The sequence below is a fragment of the Schistocerca americana genome, chromosome 4 (assembly GCF_021461395.2).
Source record: "Schistocerca americana isolate TAMUIC-IGC-003095 chromosome 4, iqSchAmer2.1, whole genome shotgun sequence".
NCBI lineage: Eukaryota > Metazoa > Arthropoda > Insecta > Orthoptera > Acrididae > Schistocerca > Schistocerca americana.
The window spans coordinates 609,793,476-609,818,649 of NC_060122.1; the positions used below are offsets into that span (position 1 = coordinate 609,793,476).

Genomic DNA, 25,174 nt, shown 5'->3' on the forward strand with positions numbered 1-25,174 from the left:
TATTTCCCATTTCAGAGATCTGAAAATTTCATCTACAAACGTTGATAATAGTGTTTGCGACATGGAATCTCATTGCCTAATTGCTCTTTCATGTCTCAATTTTCAATTATCATGATCACGTAAAAAGGAAACTGTGGTACTTACATATACAGGATGGTCAATATTGAACCATCCTTCTAAAAAATATATGTGGTTAAACAGAAATTTAAAGCAGAGTATTATGAGAAGGGAGAGGTGGAAAAACCTTTGAGACTATGTTACCAGTATGGCAGTCTTTTAGAAGCTGTCATCTTGGATGCAAGAAATGGAATGGCGGTTATGTGACATACGAAACAAATGGAGAAGTCGATGAGAAAAACAATGCTGCCTTTGATCTGAGCATAGCTTTATTCATTATTGAGTCAGTAGCATTTCATAAAGAACATGGCAAATGCTGGTGATAAGAAGACAGCAACATGTAGATAGATACTGTTTCTTTTCAAATGACAAAAATTCTGAAATATTTTGTTTAGTATACACAATGAAGTAATGTAACATTATGCATTTGGCTCTGATGAAATAATCTATCACAAGCAGCAGACGGTTCATAACCAGCTCTCATTTCAGATGCAGCTGACAGAGACCATTTTAGAACCATAAGGAAACATAACGACTACTGATGCAGAAGGATTATCTGAAAGCAAACAAAAGATGCACTTTGACATCTGCAAGAAATAATGTGACTTCGTCTACAAGAAACTCTTAACACATATTTAGAAAATGTGAAGTACCTGGAATGAAACTATCAAGAAATGGTCCCAAGAAAAACATAGGAGTGAAAATTTTGTGACTGATTGTAAAAGTAAACTTTACCAACTTAACAATAGCTGGAAACTTAGAAATCTCAACTGAAGAGTTAAAATCGTGTACCTCTATCAGTTTACATTTTCCATAATCCCTCAACCAAACAATTTATAAAACCGATAAAAATGGGTCATAAATTTCAACTGTCGTGAGTTAAAATGTGAATACAAACAAAATTACAGAAATGGGGATGCTCCCTTGAGACAAGGCCAATAACAAAAGCACTGAAATTAATTCATGATCTTAAATAACCTGCATCCTTCCAGACTGCACAGTGACTCAGGTGCTAAGATGGTAAGATAGTTAAGATTGAATCTCCCATCCTGATCATTGATATGGTAGCACTGCTCCTCACATGGACTGCAATGTGATTGCCGTGTATCTGCGACGTGACTTCTCAAGGAGGAGAATAAAGTCTTTGTATTGGACAATTCACCGTTCACCTTTCTGTGTTTGGTGAAGAACATTGGCAGACACCAGTGATTTCACTTTGGAGGAGCTTTTAGAAACTTGTGTGTGGATCCATGAATGGAAGCACAAAGTGAAAATATGACAAGTGAAAGATGGGTTTTGTGAACAGTTCAGTAAGGATCCATTAAGTTAGTTTTGATCACGTGGGAGGAGAAAGCTTTTTGCCTGGGAGGTTTCAGATGTCCCCTGCTCTGGTTGTCCATCAACCCAAAGGAAACATTTTCTGATGTTGGTGAGTCAGTGATGCGTTCACCCTGCAAGTTGACCAGAGTGTGTGCTGTAGAACTTTGAATAAAAAGGAGCACAATGCAAATTTACATGAAAATCTACTTATGGCTGCAAGCATTCCATCCAATGGCATCAATGAACTAAAGGATGATGACTTAAACCACCCGAGGCTTATCAAGCTGTGCATGAGTAATGAAGGTGCACACATGGACTTTCGGACAAGTAACTGGAAATGTTATCAAACTTACAATGAAGGAACTGTATGTGTAAAGGGACTTTCTGCTCACCTCATATGGTTGCAGTACTGGGAAAATCTTTTTGTGGATCATCTTCAAAGGAAGTAAAACAAAATATTTTAATTTCATTACTAATCCTTTAATTGCTGAATATGAACTTGTAAGCCTTCATCAAGATAAAGGGATATAATGAGAAATTGCATAATTTTTCTAATACAACATTTCGAAGTGACTTTGTATACCAAATGTATTTTTAAAAAATTTTAATAACTTTTTAAAATCTCTAATATGTAACATCCCTGTTCATCACACTGTCTCTGGCAAATCCACATCTTGCAAAGGCCGATGTGAAATGGTTTTGACTGGGATAAGTTGTACATAAGACTGGTTAGAGAGCGACTAGAAGAACTATGTTAATAAGAATAAAAACATATGTGTTGTAGAATATCTGAATTTGCTCGAATACAGCACACTCAACACCATTCAATTTTCACAGTTAGATGAGAAAGAAAACATTACAATTAACATTACAAAACAATCCCTGCCAATATTCCTTTTTTCCCATTCCTTTTTAGGGAATGGGGCCAGGTCATGAACCTTCTGAATAGTTTGTTGCCACTCATACTAATTTCTTTTCCTGGACATTTCTCATCATCTCAGAGTAACACTTATCAATATTACAAATACAAAATTTAATTCACATCCAAAACAACATATGCACAAGTACGTAAAAATTTCTGAATACCTGACATTGTCAGTTGGAGAGCAACCAATTAATTCAATGTAAAGAAAGCTTCTGATATGAAGTTTTTTATTGCCGTGATTATGTGTATGTAAAGTGAATCACTGGTTTCAACAGGACTAAGCTGCCATTTCAGATACACAGAGCACAGGTTACGAAATCACACTTTGCCATAAACAGCACGTTCATTTTTGAACCATCTGAATGGAAAGTTGAATTTTTTAATGTTCTACTCTCTTTTTATCATGAGCCCTGTACTCTGTGGATCTGGAGACGGTAGGTTAGTCTTGTAAAAACTAGTAACCCACTGTACATACACGTGGTCAACGCAACACAAATAGAAGCTTTCTTTACATTAAAATTTTCTCCTGTGTCTCATATCAGAGGAAAGAATCCAATACAACAAAAGACACAACACTCTTTAGTCAGATTTGTGTGAGATGTGTTATACAAAAAGTTAAGAGTGAGGAATATGACAAGACAAAAGGTGACAAAAAAACTGGACTGCAAATTGTTGCGAGGTGAACATGTGGGCAGTGGATGAGTGCTAATATCTGCAACAAAATTACTTTGACAGTTTCATTGCTTATGTGTTTGTTATGAATGGCTAACAGTGTTTCAACTGTTTTTTACTTCAAAAATTCTTCTGTAGTACTTGATAACAAAGTTACTGAGAGAATGAAATATCTGTACTAAACAGTATTCACTACAGACTTTCAGATTCTAGAAGTTATGAGGAAAATAAAAATACAAACCTTTATCTGGCTTTGAACTCTCTTTGAGTTTTAGCTCGCCAGGTTCGTGCTGTTCCAATGCACTATCTGCTCTTTCCAAATCCTGAGTCACAGTTGCAATGCACTTCTCAACATCAGGAATCATTAAATCTGATTCTGAAGAGGAAAACTCATCCTCATCAGTTTCAAACTCAGTTACAGGTGCAACAGGTAGAGACATTTGATTTTCAGTATCTGCTACATTTCTATCCTTGGAATTTGAAAATTCCACTTCTGAAGTCAGGTTTTTGGAACTGACTCCCTCTGCTGTTTCAACTATAGTTTCTTGCATCTGTGTTAAAGATCTTGGACTATCTGTTAATGAGCTATTAGGAGCACCACTGACAGGTAACTTCTTGTTTGCTGGATGAGCTTCCTTTGAAATAAAAAACTGATCTAAAGTGCTCTGTTGTTTTCTAGGAGCCTGGCTATTTAATGTACTAGATTCACCTTCCTCACTTTTCCTTATATTAGAACATTTTTGTGAACCAGGAATACTGACACATGGATTTTTTTCCATGTCTCCAGCATTATTTGTGACATTGCTACCTGCATTCTGTTTTTCAGCATCTTCCAATGAATGACAAAGATTTCTGGAAGTATCCTGGTTTTTAACAGGGTTTCTCACACAAACTTTTGTATTCCTTTTCCTCTTTAAACTACCTTCATTCTTTCTTCTGAGCCCCTGTGCATCACTGATACTTTCCTTCCTGCTCATTGTTTCAGATAATTTGATACTATGTTTTGATGAAATGGTATTCCGCTCTAGCCTGTCAGAACACTCGCAAACATTACTACATGCACAGTCCGAAAATTTGCCTTGTCTTTCCTCTTTACCTATAATTTTCCTGGTAACACCTCTATCAGTCCGTCTTTTAGGTGTTTCATTCGAAATGCTACTAGCACTATCTAAGCAACCTCCTTCTAGAATTGTGGCATCAAGAGCAGGTGATGAGATTTTCTGGAGCAGACGCAATGCTAATGGTGAATCATGTGGTCCTTGCTGTACTATCACAGATGGTGGCGACTCAGATACTATTTCTTCAAAATCTTTCCTTCGGATTTTTGCAACTCCTACTAATGTTTCTGCAACTGAATTTCCACTAAAGGATTTTCTTGCCCATTTTGGAACAGGTGGTATATTTTTCTTCTTGACAACTTTCTTCTTAGGCACACGTAAATTGTCTGGACTACAGTCACTATCTGTACTTACTTCAGTCAGTACACATTGCTTGAAAAGCTTAAAACAACTAGTCATATTCGGACTTTCGGGAATACTATTCAACTTCGTGGATTTCGTTTTTGGTGTGACAGCTGTTTGATTGCATCTATCTGCTGCATCTTCTTCTGCACCCAAGCATACATCCTTCCTGACCTTCTTCTTCTTTCTTTCAACTTTGCCATCATAATCTGGCTGGATTGATTTCATCTTTCTAAATTTTTTCTGTGGTTTGACAACTGCTTGTGAAGTTTTGTCTATCACAGGATACATCCTTTCTGAAACTCTCAGCCCTGCTTTCTTACAGGCTTCAATCCATAACACTGAAACAACTGGGATACGTCTTCTCAGTGCTCTGTTATAGGTTGAAGGCAATCCATCTTTAAATACAACATGAGTCACCTGAAAGAAGTAATGAAAAATATTATTAAGAAACTGAGAGCAATAATTTCAAGAGTGACAAATATGTTGGATTGCAAAATCTTCATTTAAAGCTAAGGGCAAAAAAAGAAAAAAGTTTGCATTCCCACTTTCGCACAATATTTTGATGACTGACCAATTCGTTGTCATCCGGTGCCGCCTGGACTCAAACAAGACTGAACTATTAGTCTCACACTACTATTTACAGCTGATGGCAAGTTTTGACTCCTGACGCCACCCACAATGCACTTCGATGCTCTTACTTTTCAGGGCTTGCACTGAATTCCTTGGAAATTACATTCTGTCAGGATTTTATCGCCCTGGTAGATGTGATGGCTGAGGGGATCTTAATACAAGGTATGTTTTTTTAAGTATGTGCCATTTTCAAATAAAAATAAAACAAGTTGAATTTTCTTAGCAATTTTGTTTTTACATGAAAGTTTGTACTCTAATCTACTTTTCTTCATAATTCCCACTATGTTTACATTTGTCTGAGTATCTGAAATGTCTCCTCTGGTTAAGAATCCTGCTGACTGTGAAATTGTACTACAATTTATGTTTTTAGTACTAAAGATGTGAAAGCAGCTGAAATTCATCGTCAGGTCAGTGAAATGTATAAAGAAATCATTATGAGCAATAGTATGGTATGGTACAGTACAATATGGTATGGAAATTGGTGAGAGTTTTTAAAGATGACCATACAAATGTGCCTGATGAGACAAGTGTGAAAAAGTGTGCTTCATGCAACTGTTGCCTAATAAGGTGACAGATTGCCATGAAGATGGTATTCAAAAGCTGATTGTACGATATAGTTACATTTCTTAATACTGGTAGACGTTATGGAGGAAAGTAGATAAAGATACAGGCTTCCATTCAAAAATAAAATCACTAAGAAAATTCTACTTGTTTTATTTCAAAATTCTGCTTACTTATAAACAAAAAATCTCAAACTGTGTGTTGGAATCCATGTATTGTTTGTTTAAAATTAAATCTTCATCTCTGTATATTTTTGCATTTTTATTTATTTCTACCTTCAAACCTTAAGTCTTAGGAGCTTAAAACTAGCTCTTTCTTTTTTATTTTTCTTTCTTCCTCTCTGTCTCTTAACACAAAAGCAATGTTTCCAAGAACACTTATGTGACACTGTTACCTCGTGTAGGATGTGGAAAATAATTTGATATTTAGTGCAAACATAGAAGACAGACTCATTTGCAAAACAGAATAATATGAAAACATGTACGTATTAAATACATACTATACGAAAAATTTAGGAGCAGACTGTTTGCATAAAGAAAATATAAGAAGAATATTATATATTCAAAGCTGAAACATTTCATCACTTTCCAATTGTAGAAAATTTATAGTTACTCTTGATCAGCAGTAGATCATTGACACAGTGTGGATTTAATTGCCTGTGCCAATTTGTTAATATGAATGACATACCAAGTTCACTGAAGCACTGTTTACTAGGTACATTTCTTGCTGGGACATATTTTATATGTTGTGTGTTATGCAACTGCAGCCATCCTTTCTAGACCCTTTTCATATCTGCTCTAACACTTCAACATGTAATCATCATCTACAACTTGCATTAAAATATAGCAATCTACTTCAACTACTTCCTTGGGAAGCTGACAAAGGTCATGGAGAAGGCAGGTCTGGGGGCGAGGCCAAGGTAGCACCATACCCCCATTTGTCAAGAAGGTTTTAGGAAACTGGAAGGAAATGGAATGTAGCAGTTGACGGAAGCGGACTCCTCGTGGTAGTAGAGAGGAAGGGCAGCCTGCATACCCTAAATCCAAAAAGGCATCGATAAAAAAGGGCATGGGTCAGATGAGCAGGCACGGAAGACAGATGACTAGCGTAACAACTCAGATGGACAGCTCGTCAATTGGACAGCGGACGTTCAGCAGTCTCAGCATAAAGGCTTTCCAAGGGACTCGTGTAAACAGCTCTAGACGCTTAACGCAATCCATGGTGGTGAACCGAGTCTATACGCCGAAGAATAGACGGCCGTGCAGAGCAGTAAACTACGCTTCCATAGTCCAATTTCGAGTGCACTACGGCAAAATATAGGCAGAGGAGGACCATTCTGTCTGCTGACCAGGAGGTACCACTCACAACACAGAGAGTGCTGACAGATCGCAGGCTGCGAGCTGAAAGATATGAAATGTGGGAAGACCAGCACAGTTTTCTGTCAAACATAAGTCCCAAGAATTTGGAGACATCTGCGAATGGAAGGTCAACAGGGCCTCTATGTAGGGAAGGCAGATAAAACTATGTATGACGCCAAAAATTTACACAGACTGTCTTACTGGGAGAAAATCGGAAGCCGGTTACAATGCTCCATGAGTGGAGGCGATAGAGATATCCTTGAAGACGTTGTTCAAGAAGGCTGGTCCATTGAGAACTGTAGTAGATTGTAAAATCATCCACAAAGAGGGAGTCCAAGACATCGGGAAGGAGACAAACCATAATTGGATTTATGGCAATGGCAAACAGTACAACACTTAGCATGGAGCCCTGGGGCACACCGTTTTCTTGGGAGAAAGTACGGGAGAGCAGTGTTCACCCACACCTTAAATGTGCACTCTGTCATAAATTCACGGATGAAAAGGGGCAGCTGACCTTGGAAGCCCCAAAAGAACAGTGTGCGGAGGCTGCTGTCCTCCAACAGGTATTTATTTATTTATTTATTGTTCCGTGGGACCACATTAAGGAGAAGTCTCCATGGCCATGGAATGAGTCAATACATGAAATTATAACACGATAGTGGAAACAGATAAAATGAAATATAAGAAACATATTCAGGCGACAATTCGGAAGTTTAAATAAAGAAAATCGACAATTTAACACTGGAGTTTGCTCAAATATTCAACTCTTCCAGGAGCTCATCGACAGAATAGAAGGAGTGAGCCATGAGGAAACTCTTCAGTTTGGACTTAAAAGTGTTTGGGCTACTGCTAAGATTTTTGAGTTTTTGTGGTAGCTTATTGAAAATGGATGCAGCAGAATACTGCACTCCTTTCTGCACAAGAGTCAAGGAAGTGCGTTCCACATACTGTGAGGGCAATGTCAAAATTCCCAGACTACTGAATAGGGGTCGACAAGAGGTTCTCGAACTTACACCACACATAGCTTGAACAGCCCATTTTTGAGCCAAAAATACCCTTTTTGAATCAGAAAAATTACCCCAAAAAATAATACCATATGACATACGCGTATGAAAATATGCGAAGTAGAGTACTTTTCGTGTTGAACTGTCACTCATTTCAGATACTGTTCTAATGGAAAATAAAGCAGCATTTAGTTTCAGAACAAGATCCTGAACATGGGCTTTCCACAACAGCTTACTATCTATCCGAACGCCTAGGAACTTGGAACTGATCCGTCTCGCTTATAATATGCCCATTCTGTCTGATCAAAATATTGGTTCTTGTTGAATTGTGAGTTAGAAACTGTAAAAACTTAGTCTTACTGTGATTTAGCATCAAATTATTTTCCACAAGACACGAACTTATTTCATGAACTCCATTATTTGATACTGTTTCAATATGACATATAAGATCCTTCACTACCAAGCTGGTGTCATCAGCAAACAGAATTATTTTTGAATCACCTGTAATACTAGAAGGCATATCATTTATATAAATAAGAAACAGCAGTGGCCCCAGCACCGACACTTGGGGAACGCCCCACTTAACAGTGCCCCATTGGGACTGAACATCACTACCACTCTCAATATCGCGAAGAATTACCTTCCGCTTTCTGTTCTTAAAGTAAGAGGCGAACCAATTGTAAGCTACTCCCCTTACTCCACAATGGTCCAACTTCTGCAGTAATATTTTGTGGTCAACACAGTCAAAAGCCTTCGTTAAATCAAAGAAAACACCTAATGTTCGCAACCTTTTATTTAATCTGTCCAAAACCTCACAGGGAAAAGGGAATATAGCATTTTCAGTTGTTAATCCATTTCTAAAACCAAACTGTACATTTGACAGCAAATTATGTGAATTTAAATGCTCCAGTAACCTTGTATATACAACCTTCTCGATAACTTTAGCAAACACCGATGGCATAGAAGTAGGTCTATAACTGTCAACATTATCCCTGTCTCCCTTTCTATAAAGTGGCTTCACTACCGAGTACTTTAATCGGTCAGGAAACCGACCACTCCTAAAGGAAAAGTTACAGATATGGTTAAGTACTGGGCTAACATACATAGAGCACTACTTCAGTATTCTGCTAGATACCCCGTCATATCCATGAGTGTTCTTGGTCTTTAGTGATTTAATTATTAACTCAATCTCCCTCTTGTCAGTGTCATGGAGGAGCATTTCAGGTAACAGTCTCAGAACACTTTTTTCTATGAGCGCTATATAATTCCCTGTTGGGACTAGGTTTCTATTTAGTTCACCTGCTACATTCAGAAAGTGATTATTAAATACTGTACATATATGCGACTTATCAGTAACATGGACATTCCCACTCCGCACTGATTCTATATCCTGGACCTGTCTTTGCAGACCAGCCACTTCCTTTACGACTGACCACATGGTTTTGATTTTATCCTCAGACTTAGCTATTCTATCTGCATACCACATATTTTTTGCCTTCCTAATAACTTTTTTAAGCACCTTACAATACTGTTTGTAATGGGCTACTGCATTTAGATTGTGACTGTTTCTAACGTTTTGATATAATTGCCACTTTGTTCTACAAGATATTCTTATCCCTTTAGTCAGCCAACCAGGCTGCCTGTTTGGTCTAGTACCCTGTTTTGAATGTTCTAACAGAAAGCAACTTTCAAAGAGCACGAGAAAAGTCTTGTGGAAAGCATTGTATTTATCGTCCACTGTATTGGCAGTATAAACATCTTGACACTCTTGTTCCTTGATAAGGTTTACAAAGGTCTCTACAGCAACTGGATCAGCTTTCCTAAAAAGTTGACAACTATATTTAACATGTGTTGCAGCTTAAAATTTGTGCATCATGATCTGAAAGGCCATTCACCTTTTTGCCAACAGAATGCCCTTCTAGTAATGAGGAATGAACAAAAATTTTGTCTATTGTTGTTCTATTGTTCCCTTGCACTCTCGTTGGAAAGAATATGGTTTGCATAAGATTATATGAATTAAGGAGGTCTACCAGCATCCTTTTCCTTGGGCAGTCACTTATACAACTAATATTGAAGTCACCACATATAACTAACTTTTTGTATTTCTTATAAAGTGAACCAAGAACTTCCTCTAGCTTTAGCAAAAATGTGAAATCAGAGTCTGGGGATCTATAAATAACAACAGTAAGAAGTTTAGCTACACTAAATTTAACCACACCTGCACAACATTCAAACACCTATTCAGTGCAGTACTTTGAAACATCAATTGACTCAAATGGGATGCCGTTTTTCACATACATGGCTACTCCCCCACACCGCAAAGAGCTCCTCGAAAAGTTGCCAGCCAACCTGTATCCTGGTAAAGGAAGCCTCTGAATTATCTCCTTATTTAAGAAGTGTTCAGATATACCAATAATTTCAGAGTCAACATCTATAAGCAGTTCACTAACTTCATCTCTAATACCTTGTATATTTTGATGAAATATACTAATTCCCTCATTAATTGGATACCTAAGCTTTGTCGAAAGTGGTTTCTTTGTTAGAGAGACTTCCCTTAAGCAGGAATACCTATCAGCTTACTTCAATCTAAAAAAGGTACAGCTCTAACACCTACAACTACCGGAATTTTCCCATGAGTGATCCCACCTATGCTGTCACCTATAAGGTTTGCCAACCTCCCCTTTCCATACCTGTTGAGGTGCAGGCCATGTCTAGTGAAAGCCATCCTGCTGATAAGACTCCACCAACACCACTGAAATGTGACTCATGCTTTCTGTCATCAGCGCACCCCCGAGTCTCATGTTATTACGCCTGACGGCTGTATTAAGAAGAGGCCGATCGTGACGCTGAAACAGTTCCACGAAATGCACATTCGTGTCGCCAGTCTGAGTGGCTATCTTTCCCGGGTCACCATCTATGTCATACTCCCCATCCCTGTCAATACTATAATCAGCCCCACCCACAATCACTACCTGATCCTCTTTAGTAAAATCCCTACTTAACCCCCCTATGTTTACAGTCACCTGAGCCAATCCTGCATTAGGCTTCACAATGCTGGTGACCTGGATCTCACTCCCTAACACTTCCTGCAACTGCTGGCCTACACCTCTACCATGAGAACTACCTAACAGCAGAACCTTCTTCTTTCTCTTAGACTTTGCAACTGTCCTAGCCACCGTAACTGCTGAGGTCTGCTGCATACTTCCTACATCTACAGCTACTAGAGATTCCTCTCCACTAGACTCTGACAGTTGGTCATATCTATTTCAAACACCAACAGTAAAACTATCTGAAAATCTCCTTCTCCTAGCAGATCTCTTGCCATTCCCCAACTCCCTTCTCCCTCCTCATCCTATCTAGCTCTTCCTGTGCATTTTTCAACTGCACCTGAAGGGCACAGATCTTACGTTCCTGCTCCTCTATCAACTTACTCTTGCTAAATAACCTGCAGTTCCAGGAGAGGATCTCACCAGAATGCCCACTGGCTTCCCCACTGCATTCCCCCCCCCCCCCCCCCCCCCCAGTGAAAATACTTCGAACAAGTCTCACACCGCAATCCACTACTCACGAACCTACAGCAAAGACCACACTTCTCACTCATGGTAAAATTTTACAGTAATTGAAACAAGAAAACAACTTCATCTAAGTTCCGTTACTACAGTAAGAAGATGTTAAAAACTGACTACAATAATCACAAACTTGCTCTACAAGGGAAGTAAGTACTATTATTGACAGTATTAATCAACAAAAAATGAGAATATAACAAAAGACTAACACAGAAAGAAAATCAAACGTCTAATGACACAGTAACGAAACTGAAAGCAGTTCCCAAAACTTTCTTCTGAAATTATTTCACCAGAAAACACCAAGAACACCGGTTGAAGACTACAAAGTTCCTAAATAAACCAGTATACACAAACAGTTAATTAGTACTTAGCTTTCGATGCGCCGCTACAGCTGCAACTGGTCAGCGCAGAATGTAAACACGGGTGAGAGGTTAAGATGCTCGATACGAAACACTCACAAATATCAGGCCACAACATAAGAAAGGCAGAGGTGAATGAAGAAACCACTAATAAGTCACTTACATAGTAAATATCATCAGAAAAACCGTTAAAATATATATCTGAAACCTAAAAATATATGAAAACTTAGAGAGCAATCTCACACGCAGTCACACGCTTATTGTATGCCCTCTCCAGATCAAAAAATATTGCTATCGTTTGGCGTTTCCTGAGAAAGTTGTTCATGATATAAGTGGAGAGAGCAAAAAGATGGTCAACTGCAGAACATGCTTACGGACACCGCATTGGGCAGTTGTTTAAAGGTTTTGGGACTTGAGCCCCCAGCCTAAATGGCAATTTAACGTATGCTCCAAACCTTACATACACTACTCTTGAGAGAGATTGGGCGATAGATAGAGGGGAGATGTTGGTCCTTTGCAGGTTTTGGAACAGGAATGATGATAGCTTACCGCCATCTTCTGGGAAAGGTACTGGTGGTCCAAATTCAACTATAAAGGCAAAGGAGTTAACGCAGACTACAGTATGATAAATGTAGCAACATTTGTATGTGGATGCCATATGGTCCTGGGTTGGAAGGGCGGGAGGAAGAGAGTGTGTGTGTTGGAGTTCCCACATAAAAAAATAGTATTATAGCTTTCGCGATTTTGAGAGAAGAAAGCAAGAGGTCGCACTTCCGCTGCTCATTTCATTGGGAGAAAGGCTAGTGGGTAATTTGAAGAGATTGAAATCTCAGTAAAGTGTTGACCCAATGAGTTAGAAATTGCAACTGGGTTCCACTAAGGTGTCTTGCCCAACAGTTAGCCCAGGGATCAGGGAGAAACTAGATGTGCCAGATAACCGTCAAATTCCGAACTACAGATGAGAGTGTGAAGGTGTTAAAGCAGCTGGAGAGCTGGTATAGAAGTCCCAGCTTGCCTTCTTGCTATCACGTATGATGTGACGGCATCATGCACTTAACTGCTTATAGCGGATACAGTTGGCCAATGTAGGATGATGGTGGAAAAATGAGAAGAGCATGTCTCCAATCACATACTGCGTAACAGCATGCCTCATTCCACCAAGGAACTGAGGGCACCGCGGTAAAGGGGAGGTACGAGGTATTTAACGTTCTGCGGCTGTAAGAATAACTTCCATAACATGAGTGAGCTGATCGTCAATGTTAGGAAACTGATGGTCATAAAAAGTTGCTAGAGGGAAGTAAAGTGTCCAATCTGCTTGGGAAAACTGCCAGCATCTTGAGTGCATAGATGGCAATTGTGGTTGCAATCGAAGGACACATGGAAAATGGTCCTCGAGTGTGTATCAGCAAGAGCAAACCATTCAAAGCACCAAACTAGGTGAACAGAACCGACTGAAAGATTCAAATGAGAATAGGTTGAAGTGGAGGCAGACAAATGTAGGTTCCCCAGTGTTGAGGCAAACAAAATCCAATGGGTGGAAGAGATCGATCAATAGGGAGCCTCTCTGACAAGGATGCAGAGATCCCCAAAGCGGGTTGTGGGCGTTGAAGTCCCCAACCAGCAAATACGAGAGTGGCAGCTGACGGAGGAGATGAAGAAGATCGGCTCTCACCACTGGTGTGGATGATGGAATGTATATGGTACAAAGAGAGAAGGTGACTGGAGAAGTCTTGACCTTCGTCAGACCGAGAAACAACTAGGAACTTTGGCAATGATGGAAGAATTGTCCATGGCTGAGACTAATCTAGCTTTCTCTTGTGGGCAGAAGTTGTAGAAGTAGAAGAAACCATTGCAAAAGTATCCCCCATGATTGCTGGCAGCTACAATGGCGCTCTCCTTCCTAGTGGGGGCCCTCTCCGAGGGCACTCCCACCTTAGGCGATTGTCCACACCTCAGGTCACACCTTCCGAGAAACAGACAGAGGACCAATCGGCACATTCAGAATGTACCAGCTCGGGTAATCACCCCTCCCTGGGCCTGGCCTTTACCAGGGGGCACATATGTGTCCTACTTGTCTACCTGGGGTGGGGGATTACGCGTGACCCCGTCACCTGCTACATGTAGGAACGCATGGGTCGGCCTTCAGACATGCACAGAGAGGAAAGAAGGAGAAAGGAAGGAACAAAGAAAAGGAAAGAAGAGAAGAATTCTCAAACACAGCAGCAGAGAAGAAGGTAAAGAGAAGAATCAAAGAAAAGAGAAGGACAAAGTAAAGACAGAGACTTTCCATTAGAGACAAAAGAAGGGAAACCACATCATACATTCATAAGCATCTGTCTCCGGACATAGGTGCAAAACATACTCCCAAAGAGAGGGAGGAGGGGAAGGGAAGGTGTGGGGGACGGGGTGCGGTGGGGAGAAGGATCGAGGGGGTGGATGTGGAAAGGGAAGGTATGAAGCCCAGAAAGGAAAGAGAGCTGCACTAGCTCAGAGTCCCGGGCTCGCCACCCACGTATCCACAAAAGAGTTGTGGATCCCCTGTGGAGAGGGGAGGGGGGTCTGGGGGGGGGGGGGGGGGATGTCTTTGATAGTGTACAAGCTCTTCCAGTGTATAATGACCTATTGTTTCATGATTTCAAAGTAAGGAGAGATCATTCATCTCTGTTTATTGACCTCCCAAAAGGAGATAAATTGAAGCCTCCAGAAATGTATATCAAAAAGAATTTCAGCAAAAGAAATATGGATTTATTACACAGTAAACTAAGTATTGTAAGCTAGCCTGTGGACCACTCCAGTTCAAGTGCCATAAGGTATGAAAATTCTTAAATTGTTTTTTAGATATATTTAATGAATCTTTTCCTTCTAGATCTTGGCAAAACATAGTAAGCAGTAAACTTAAGCAGATTATACCAGGAATAAATCAAACAACGGAAAATTCACAATGGAATGTAACAATATTGTGAAAAGGAAAGTTGCCACTCACCATATAGCAGAGCTGCTGAGTCGCAGATAGGCACAACAAAAAAGACTGTCACAAATATGGCTTTTGGCCAGTAAGGCCTTCATCAAAATTAGATGACAAACACACATACACACTCTCGAAAATGTAACTCAAAACACATGACTGCAATTTGCGTGAGCATGAGCACGCGTGTGTGTGTGTGTGTGTGTGTGTGTGTGTGTGTTTATCGTCTACTTTTGACGAACGCCTTACTGGCCGAAAGCTATATTTGTGGCAGTCTTTTCGTTGTACCTATCTGTGACTCAGCATCTCTGCTACATGATGAGTGGCAACTTCCCCCTTTTCACAGTATTTTTATGCCAGAATAAAAAATTCTAGTGCCAGAAAAATGAAACTTCACAATGAGTTAAAATCAAATAGAAATCCTGATTTTGTTATTTATGTAAAATGCTATAAAGCTGTATTCAGGAAATTTGTAATTGAAGCTAAAAAATGGTCAATAATACTTTCATCCTCCAACACAGTAATAAAACAAAGCAGTGCAGTCAGTTGTTCAGTCACAACTAGGACCTAAAGTTAAAAGTCATGAGATTTCAAAAATCAGATTTGAAAATTATACTGCAATAAATACTGTTCAGATGTCAAACTGTTTCAATGAATTCTTAAATGTAGTGAGATCAGATGTAGATATAGCAGTCTATCAAAACAATGTAAATTTCATGAGCTTGGAGTACAATCTGAACACACATTTTAAACACTTTGAAAAAAAAATCACCCAAAGGGATGTGGAAAATAAAATTTTCTTTTTAAAAAACAAACCTTCATATCTGTAATCAAAGAGTGCATAACAACATTTCACAACCACTGTCAGTTATCATAAACCAATCTTTTGAGCAGGGATGTTTTCCACATGTATTAAAATTTGCTGAGATAAAAGAACTATTCAAAAAGGGACCAACACAAGATATAAGGAATTACTGCCCTACCTCTCATCTGAGGATACTTTCTAAAGTGTTTGAAAAGACTGCACCAAAACAAATTCAAATTTTTTTTACCTTGAACGACAATTTTTAAAAACCAGGTCAGATTCCAACAAGGAAAAAGCACTGTAAATGCAATCAATGAGTTTACTCAAAAGATATGATTCTCATTAAGTGAGGATGGAAAGACCACAGGAATACTCTGTGATCTGACAAAAGCTTTTGATTCAGTGAATCACTCCATACTTCTACAGAAATTACATATGAACAGAATCAGAGACACTGCTTCTTTTAACAGACAGGAAAGAAAGAGTGAATATAACTTCAAATACATGAAATTACTCAACTGGAAAACAACAGGCCAAAGAGTCCCAAAGGGTTCCATATTTGGTCCCCACCTGTTCCTCTTCTACATAAACGATCTATCGCTATTGATGCTCATTCAGTTTTATTTGCTGCTGATATATCACTTCTAATTGAAAATGAGGTGTCATAAATACTTTAGAGAAACTTGAATCTCGATTCCATCAAAATGGACAGAAACTAAATGTAACTAAAACCAAAATGATGCAATTTGAAGTTAAATTGTTCGAACAAAGTGAAATAAAGGTAACTTGCAATGATCAGGATATCATAGAAGCGAACAACCTGAAGTTCTTAGACCTAAATCTTGATAAAAATTTAATCTGGAAGGTACACATAGATTGCTTACCAAACAAATGTAACAGTCTAGCTTTTGCCATGTATATTTTGTCAGGTGCCATAAGCATTGACACCAGAAGTATTGCCTATTATTCTTGCTTTGAGGCAGTTTTCATTATGCCATAATCTTCTGGGGAAATTCAGTAAACATCATGAATGTTTATTGCCAAACAGTGGGCATCGTGCCGACCACTGTTAAAAAAAATCTAAAAATATTATCTATTTCTTCCCTTTACATATACGAGCTACAGTTTTCCATTTCGACACAACTACCGCACTCGCCAGAGAGAGGATTTTAAACTCCCAACACACTGTTTAAAACACTATACCAGAGTATATGGGGCTAAAAATTTACAATAAAATAAGAGGCAGTAATATATTTAACATGGAGTTAGGTTCACTGAAAAGATTACTTTATAGCTGTCTGGTGGAGAAATGTTGGTATTCTGCTGAAGAATTCTTTGAGAACAGTTTTACAGTTTGAAGAAGGAAGTTACACATTTACTTTTGTACAATGGAAACTGTAATGTGTCAGTGTGTAGTAATGTCTCAGAAATGTGTATACAATAATGTAAAACTCCTTATATGTCTCTAATATATCAAATCAACAATGATTTGAAATTGTATGTTATGAGATGAATAAATCTATCTATCTATCCCTCAATCATCACATACCTTACAATGCATTTTGCAGTATTTATTGTTGCTGTGATGTTGAGAGCATTATTTAACAACACGGTACCGTCATCAAGAGTGTGGCTAAGTATTGTATTACTACAATGAACAGCGCAAAGAAACTGTTTGTGACTTTCCAAAGCTTTTATTATACTGGCACCTTGGTCAGAGATGAAAACAAAACAAACAAAATTATCTGACATGCCCAGTGAAATGTTCCCATCACCAATACTCTTTTCCACTTCATTTTTAATGTTTGCTCCCATCTTCTTGATGTCAGTGAATTAAGGTGTAAAGAAAACATTATTCACAAGGGATGTACTGTAAGCAACAAATAATGCACCTGACTGTTTAAACCAGAAACCCATATCAACTGCTGCAGCACATGTATTATTAACAGATAATGGATGGCATTATGCTGTTTCAGATTGCACCAACCTATACTTTTACACCTCTGCTTATAATAGGGGCATGTTGCATGGCATTTGAAACTCTTAATTCTCCATAATATGCACTTACACCTTCTTAGCCTTGTTCTCTGAAACCTTGACCAGGAACAGCCTCAAAAGGTCTCATATCTTTTGCATGCATTGCAACACATTTTTCTATTATACTATTTTTCATACGATCCCCCTGAAGATGTCAGAGTGGATTTCTTACAACAGTGTTCCTTTAAACTAGAGAACACGAATGGAAACATAATAATGCAGAGCAGTTTATGCATGGACTGTATCAAGTGGACCTGCCATTTTCATCTACAACCAACATAAATTTATTCCATAGTTCACTTTTTAAACCTCCCATTTATTCATTGTCTACCCATTGGTTTCAATCTTAGTTCACTTTTTAAACCCTCCCATTTATTCACTGTCTACCCATTGGTTTCAATCTTATTGCACTGGTTTCCTCATTACTATAAAGGCACCACCAATGAGAAACCTGTGCTAGTAGCAGCTGCTCACAAATAAACCTTTAATGTTGTTGGGGTTAAACATTACTTAGGATTTGGTCAGAGCTTCTACATCTGGCCACAATAACTAGCCAGGGCAGTCGAACCAGTTAGGCTGTGCTTATCCAATCCCACTTTCTGTGTTCACTTACAGAGTCATGCAGGACTTGAGCGCAAATGTCAAGTTCTGAGACAGTGTAATTAAGGAGTATAACAAGTTTTCTGACATTTTTATTTTGATAAACAGGAATGATGGTTTCAATTCAAACAAGGCACCCAGCAATTAATTTATTAAAACGTCATCAGTCATCACATCCATCAGAGCATGGAAGCATTTGAGACAATGTGCATTTCAAGGAATATCAGTGCAGGCTCTGAAAACAAAAGAGCGCCAAATGGCGTAGTGGGCATTGGGATCAAACTCACAATCAGCTATAAAAAGTGGTGCAAGACCAACAATTGTTTGCCGCCTGGTTGGAGATCAGATAGTGAGTATGCACAAAAGCATTACTCACAGTACCTGAAGAAGACTGAGCCAATTATCAAAATATTGTACAAAAATGGGAATGCAAACTCAGCTGAACATCTGAAGGTACACCTTTAATTTTTTACAGTTGCAGTATATGAGATAATACTAATTAGGTAGTTAATAATTTCAAGTCACACAAAGTTTCTCGACATCAACAATTCCCAGAACAACAAGTACCATGTTACACTTTTTTCTCCTAAATCTACATCTGCGATGTGTTACGGGGAACACTCTGCATTGAACAATACACAGCAAATAATTACCTACAACAAAGAATTGAAATTAACATTTAAGATTATCAAATGTAATGTTATGCTCACAAATCAGTGTAAAGATTCTCACTAAGAACAGAGGGCTTTTTAATCAGTGTGACAACATCACAAGAATAATTAAAAACACACTCCAAGAAAAGTAGTTGGTACCATATTAAGACTTACTATTAAACCATTGAAAAACTGTTAAAAACAGCAATAGAACAGTGACTTTTAGAGATATTCATAGCATTACGTCACACTTCATGGCACTTTCCAAACGCACATGCCTGTTACACACCAAAGAAGTGTGAGCAAAATTCAGACACCAACACAGCCCTAAGTTTTGTATCAGGGGATTCACCTCAAAGCAAATAATTATTACCTTAATATATTCCAAAAGCACTGGGCAGATTAGAGATAAAGAAAAAGAACTGTCAATTTTTCACTATTTTAATATCATTACATCCATTGCCTTTTTATCCATGTGCCCTTAATGACTATCAATCACTATTTCTAAAGTTCAGATATTGTGCAGCTCAAAACATAGACTTCTGAAGTAGCAGGCCCAGTCTGTTGGTGCTGTTTACCGAAGTGATGACATTAAATAAAACATGTTTCGACTCCTATGAGCTGAGGCAGTTGCGACAGTATCTGCTACACCGCAGAGGTGTCCGAGCTTTAGGTATTACCTCTTCTACAGGAATTTCACTAATACAATTCCCAGCCAGTTGTGGGCTGCAGCTGACTGAAACTCACGTCTGATGGCTCCCACAATTATCTCTTGCACCTGGTGCACAATTTCTCCCAAGAAACGCAGTGATTGCTGATTGGTTTTGATCCCATCTCATGGTGCTACAGGCTACATCCAATGAGTATCAATACTAAAGCCATAAAGACAAAAATATTTAAGATACGTGTATAGTAATTAAATATTCATCAAAATGTGACACTCTTGCACCAATAAACCACTACCAGCATTTTTTCCAGACCCCGTGGACCTCCTGGGAGTCAGCAACTGCAAAGCTGCTTAGGTCCCCAGCATAGCTGCTTGGATCACCTCAATCATCCTAATACAGTGTTCTTTATGACACTCTCTTAATATGTGAGAACAAAAACAAGTCAGGAAGAGCCAGTTCTGGAATGCTAGATGGTTGGGGCAGCATTGATGCACTACATTTTGCAGTGCCTGCCTCGCAATTAGCAACATGCTCAAACTACAAAACCTTTAGTACCACCTTACGGCACACTGACTCATTTAAAAACGATTGGTTACAATGGAATGATCAGTGATTTCCACAAAATTTAACTTGTGCTATCAAATGAGCAATGGCAAAAGTTTAAAAGTTCTACCAGACTGGCCACATTTTGATCAGTTCAAGTTGTTGTCAGATGACCTGCTTGGTATTCATCTTTGCATATTCTTAGTCATCTTTGAATTTTTCATGCCACTCAAAAACTCACATCTTGAACATAGCTCTGCCTGACTAAACTATGTGGATATTGGTCAGACAGTACATGAGTGTACTGCTGGTCCATAGTGTCCAATGGACACAACATTTTGGCAATAAAAAATGTTGCCATCATCAGTTATGTTGATGAAATGAGATGCTAAGGAAGTGCAGCTGACTTGTATCTCCCCCTTGCAAACTGTTCTCCCAATGGCCCACACTCAATGACGTGCATCAGGAACTGTGAGATGCTTCTGGCAGCACCTGTAGTAGTGTCCATGTAGTTGCTCTGTCTGCCCTGGTCACCAGATCATTATGTTTGCTGAGCATTATCTTAATTAGACCCAGTGCTGTTTTCCAAGCCTTGCTGAGATTGTAGCCACTGCCCCAACTGATAAGACGATTTTTATAGCAAATTTTGATGGCTTTTCTGGTAACACTGCCTCAGTATTTGGAAAGTCTGCCCTAAAAACATGGGATGTTTATATTGTTTTCTTGGCATTGATATTTGATGGTACACCCTGTTTGTCAAATACATCTTTTGTCACTTTGGCACAGAATCTGGTACAGCCTGGCCTTCTGCAAACTAAGGTCATCTTTTGACACTCCCCAACAATGCCTGTGTTTTATTGGCTGGGCAAAAGACAGTTCTAATGCGGTGCTTTTTCAGTATGCGCCCAATGTTTCCTGATAGTGTGCCAGTGTACAGTATAAAGCCTGTGGCTACCTCTTCCTTCACGATTTTCTTCATCTCTACAGGCTGTACTGTAGTGATGGGGTGAAAAGCTTGCTTAATATAGCATTCTGTGTAAACTTTTTTTTCTGTTCTGAGGTGCTCAGTTCCTGGGGCAGGTTCTCTGCATCTAAGATGGTGTGTACCCTGTGTACTAACTGTTTTAGTATCTCATTCCAATGCACAGGGTGGGGGCAGCTATCTGCATGTAAATACAGGTCAGTATGCTTTTTCGCCTGACACACACCATGGCTCAAGGTGCCATCAGCTCTTCTCTTGACCATGATGTCCAGGAAATGTAGTCTTCCTTCTTCTTTGGTCTCCATAGTGAATCTGATGTTGGGATGTATGAAATTCAGATTTACAAGGAAGTCAAGGAGTTTCTCCCTTCCATGAGGCCACATGACAAACGTGTCATCACCACAACAGAAAACAGAACATTATGAAAAGTACAGAGTACTACTCACCATATAGTGGAAACGTTGAGCCGCAGACAAGCACAATGACTACTAAACAACTGTGCATGATAGGAGAAGAAATCTGGGTGGTGGGGGTAAGGAGGAGGCTGGGAGGAGGAGGGATAGCAGGGTAGGTGTGAGGGACAGTAAAGTGATGCTTGTGGAAGAGCATACAGGGACAAGGTGGAGAGAGTGTGGGGCAGCTAGGTGCAGACAGGAGGTTAGATCAAGGGCGGGGGGAGAGGGGGCATGCAGGGAAGGAGAGAAGTAAGAAGACTGTGGGTGTGTTGGTGGAATAGAAGGCTGTGTATTGCTGGAATGGGAACAGGGAAAGGGACAGGTGAATAAAGAACAATGGCTAGTGAAGGTTGAGGTCAAGACTGTTATGGGAATGTAGGATATATTGCACGGAGAGTTTGCACCTGTTCAGTTCAGAAAAACGCTAATGTTGGTAGGAAGGATTTAGATGGGGCAATCTGTAAAAGGAGTCACCAAAATGAAGAACACTGTGATGGGCAGCATGCTGGGTGGTCCAGCTGTCTATTGGCCACTGTTTGTGGGTGCCCATTCATGCAGACAGACAGCTTGTCAGTTGTCATACCCACGTAAAACACAGCACAGTGGTTGCAGCTTATCTTGTAGAACACATGACCAGTTTCACAGGTAGTCTTGGCTCTGATGAGATAGCCGATACTTGTGATCAGACTGGAGTACGTGATGTTAAGAGGAAGTGTGGAACTGGTCTTGCATCTAGATCTATTATAGGAATATGAGTAATGAGGCAAGGTGCTGGGGTTGGACAAAGATACTGTGTATGTTCGGTGGGTGGCGGAATACCAATGTGGGAGGGGTGGGAAAGAAAGTGGCTAGGATGTTCCTCATTTCAGGGCATGACAAGAGGTAGTCAAAACCCTGGCAGAAAATGTGATGCAGTTGCTCCAGTCCCCGGTGGTATTGAGTCATGAGGGGACTGCTCCTCTGCAGCCAGACGATGGGACTTTGGGAGGTGGTGAGTGACTAGACAGATAAGCCATGGGCAATCTGTTTCTGGGAGGGTAATTACTGTCTGTGAAAGCCTCAGTGAGACCCTCTGTATATTTTGAAATGGACTGCTCATCACTACAGATGTGACGGCCGCGAGTGGCTAGGCTCTGTGGAAGGGACTGGTTGGAAGTTGTCGAAGTGAAGGTATTTGCTAGTGGTTGGTAAGTTTGATATAGAGGTACTGATATAGCCATTTTTGAGATGGAGGTCAACATTGAGAAAGGTGGTTTGATGGGCTTAAGAGGACCAGGTGAAAAGAATGAGGGGGAAGAGGTTGAGGTTCTGGAGGAAATTGCATAAGTGTCCCCACCCTCAATCCAGCTCATGAAGATGTCATCAATAAATCTGAACCAGATGAGGGGTTTGGGATTCTGGGTGGTTAGGAAACATTCCTCTGGATGGCTCCATGAACAGGTTGGCACAGGATGGTGTCAGATGGATACACATTGCTATACCCTGGGTTTGTTTATAGGTGATGCCTTCAAAGGAAAAGTAAGTGTGGATGAGGAAGTGTTGGTCACAGTGACCAGGAAGGAAGTTGTAGGTTTGGAATATGTCAAGCATTGGGAAATGTAGTATTCAGTAGTGGCAAGGCCATGTTAGTGTTAGTGTAAAGGGAGGTGGCATCAACAGTGACCAGCAGGGAACCTTATGCTAAAGGAACAGAAACTGTGGAGAGTCTCTGAAGGAAATGCTTGGTACCTTTTTCCGCATTTGATTTCGTTCAACAGAAAAAATCAGATGTCTCAATTTGGATGATGTTTGGGCCTTTTCTCTGAAGTGCTCCATAAATAAATTTGCAACCACTGGTGAGAGTGGGCTGCCCATTGCAACTCACTCTGTTTGCTCATAGTATTCTCCACTAAACAGAAAATATGTGGAAGGTATGACATGCCTGAAAAGGTCAGTGGTTTTCTCATCAAATTTGTGACCAATGCGTTCTAGTGACTCGTGTAGAGGTACCACAGTGAATAACGACACAATGTCAAAGTGCACCAGGGCATCTGAGTCCTTAAGCCTGAAGCTGCTGAAGTGCTTGACAAAATTCACAAAACTGTGCCTGTGACATGGGCATTTACTTATATAAGGACTTTATATCTCTGTCAGGTATTTTGCCAGCAAATACATAGAAGCTCTGATGTTGCTGACAATGGGGCATAATGGCACCACATCTTTGTGGATCTTGGGGAGTCCATAAGTCTTGGTGGTACAGTGACGACAATTTCTTAATGGCCCATCATATTCCTTGAAACTGTGCACCCACAGGAGCTCAGTTCATCAAAATACCTGATGATGGTAAAATGTCTGATCACTCATTGGACACTATGGACTGGCATTGCACCTGTGGACCACTCAATCAAAAAATATGCCGGGAGAAACTGAAGAATCACATCACACATGTATATTGATTGTCTGCACAGCAGATTTTTCAAATTTTATGCTGTTAGGCCGACTCAAGAACTACAAATAAATTCACTATATACGCAGTCTACTCATACCAAAGGCTGTAAGACAACTCAATCAAGTCTCCTGGCTCACTAGTCCTTTAAACCACCAATTTTGCCTTTCACCACCTCTCATTAGTTGAAAAAAAAAATCAGTCCTGCTTGTTATTGGGCATAGACTATATTTCCCGATAACAAGCTCGGATTGCATCAGGGATGGGGAAGGAAATCGGTCATGCATTTTCAAAGGAGCCATACCTTGGCCTGGAGCGATTTAGGGAAATCACAGAAAACTAGATCTAGACAGCCAGACACGGGTTTGAACCGTCGTCCCTAATGCAAGTCCAATGTACTAACCACTGGACCAGCTCGCTCAGTGCCTACAACTAATTGCCCCCACTTTCCACTCTGTGGCTGGACAGACACTTACAAAGAGAGCCTGCTGTCTGATCAGGAAATACAAAATTTGTTGTTCCTGTCAGCTTATCAGCTGGAGGCAGTGCATCAAATCAATACTTTAGAAGTATGGTACCATCCTTTCTGTAGGGAAAAAAGTTTTTGTAGAATGTAAATAATTTAGGATTAAAGGGGACAACTCACTGGAAAGCAAAAGCATTTACTTGTTGACAGGCACACGCAAAAGAAAGAAAACTTGCTAGTTTTTGAAGTTATCATTTGACGAGCTAGAGGTTGGTTGGTATGGGTTGAGAGAGAGAGAGAGAGAGAGAGAGGCAAGAGGCACGGAGAGGGACTGGGGCTGGGTGGCTAGCAACTCAGAGGGATGTGGCCAGTTTGCCAGACAAGAGTGCAGGGGGGAAGGGTGGCAGGTATATGGGCTGGGATTATTGTAGCAGCCGGTGGGAAGTGGCACACGCTGAAGGCAAAATAGGGGCATTAACTAGGAAGAAATGATGGATGGAAGAAGAGGAAACTGTTGGATAGAAGGTGCAAGGACTGTTCTTCCCACCCCTCCTAAAGTGGTGTCCCAATGACCACCCAACGTAAACAACATCCTTGTCC

At 39.9% G+C, this 25,174-nt stretch overlaps 1 protein-coding gene across 3 annotated transcripts in view; it reads right to left on the reverse strand.

The window, feature by feature from the left end:
• LOC124612418 overlaps nucleotides 1-25,174 on the reverse strand; it is a 242,762-nt gene that overhangs the window by 98,365 nt on the left and 119,223 nt on the right. For all 3 annotated transcript variants that reach the window (XM_047140622.1, XM_047140621.1, XM_047140623.1), the window contains exon 4: nucleotides 3,276-4,914. In XM_047140622.1, coding sequence (XP_046996578.1) covers nucleotides 3,276-4,914 — 1,639 coding nt within the window. The remainder of the gene's footprint in view (nucleotides 1-3,275; nucleotides 4,915-25,174) is intronic.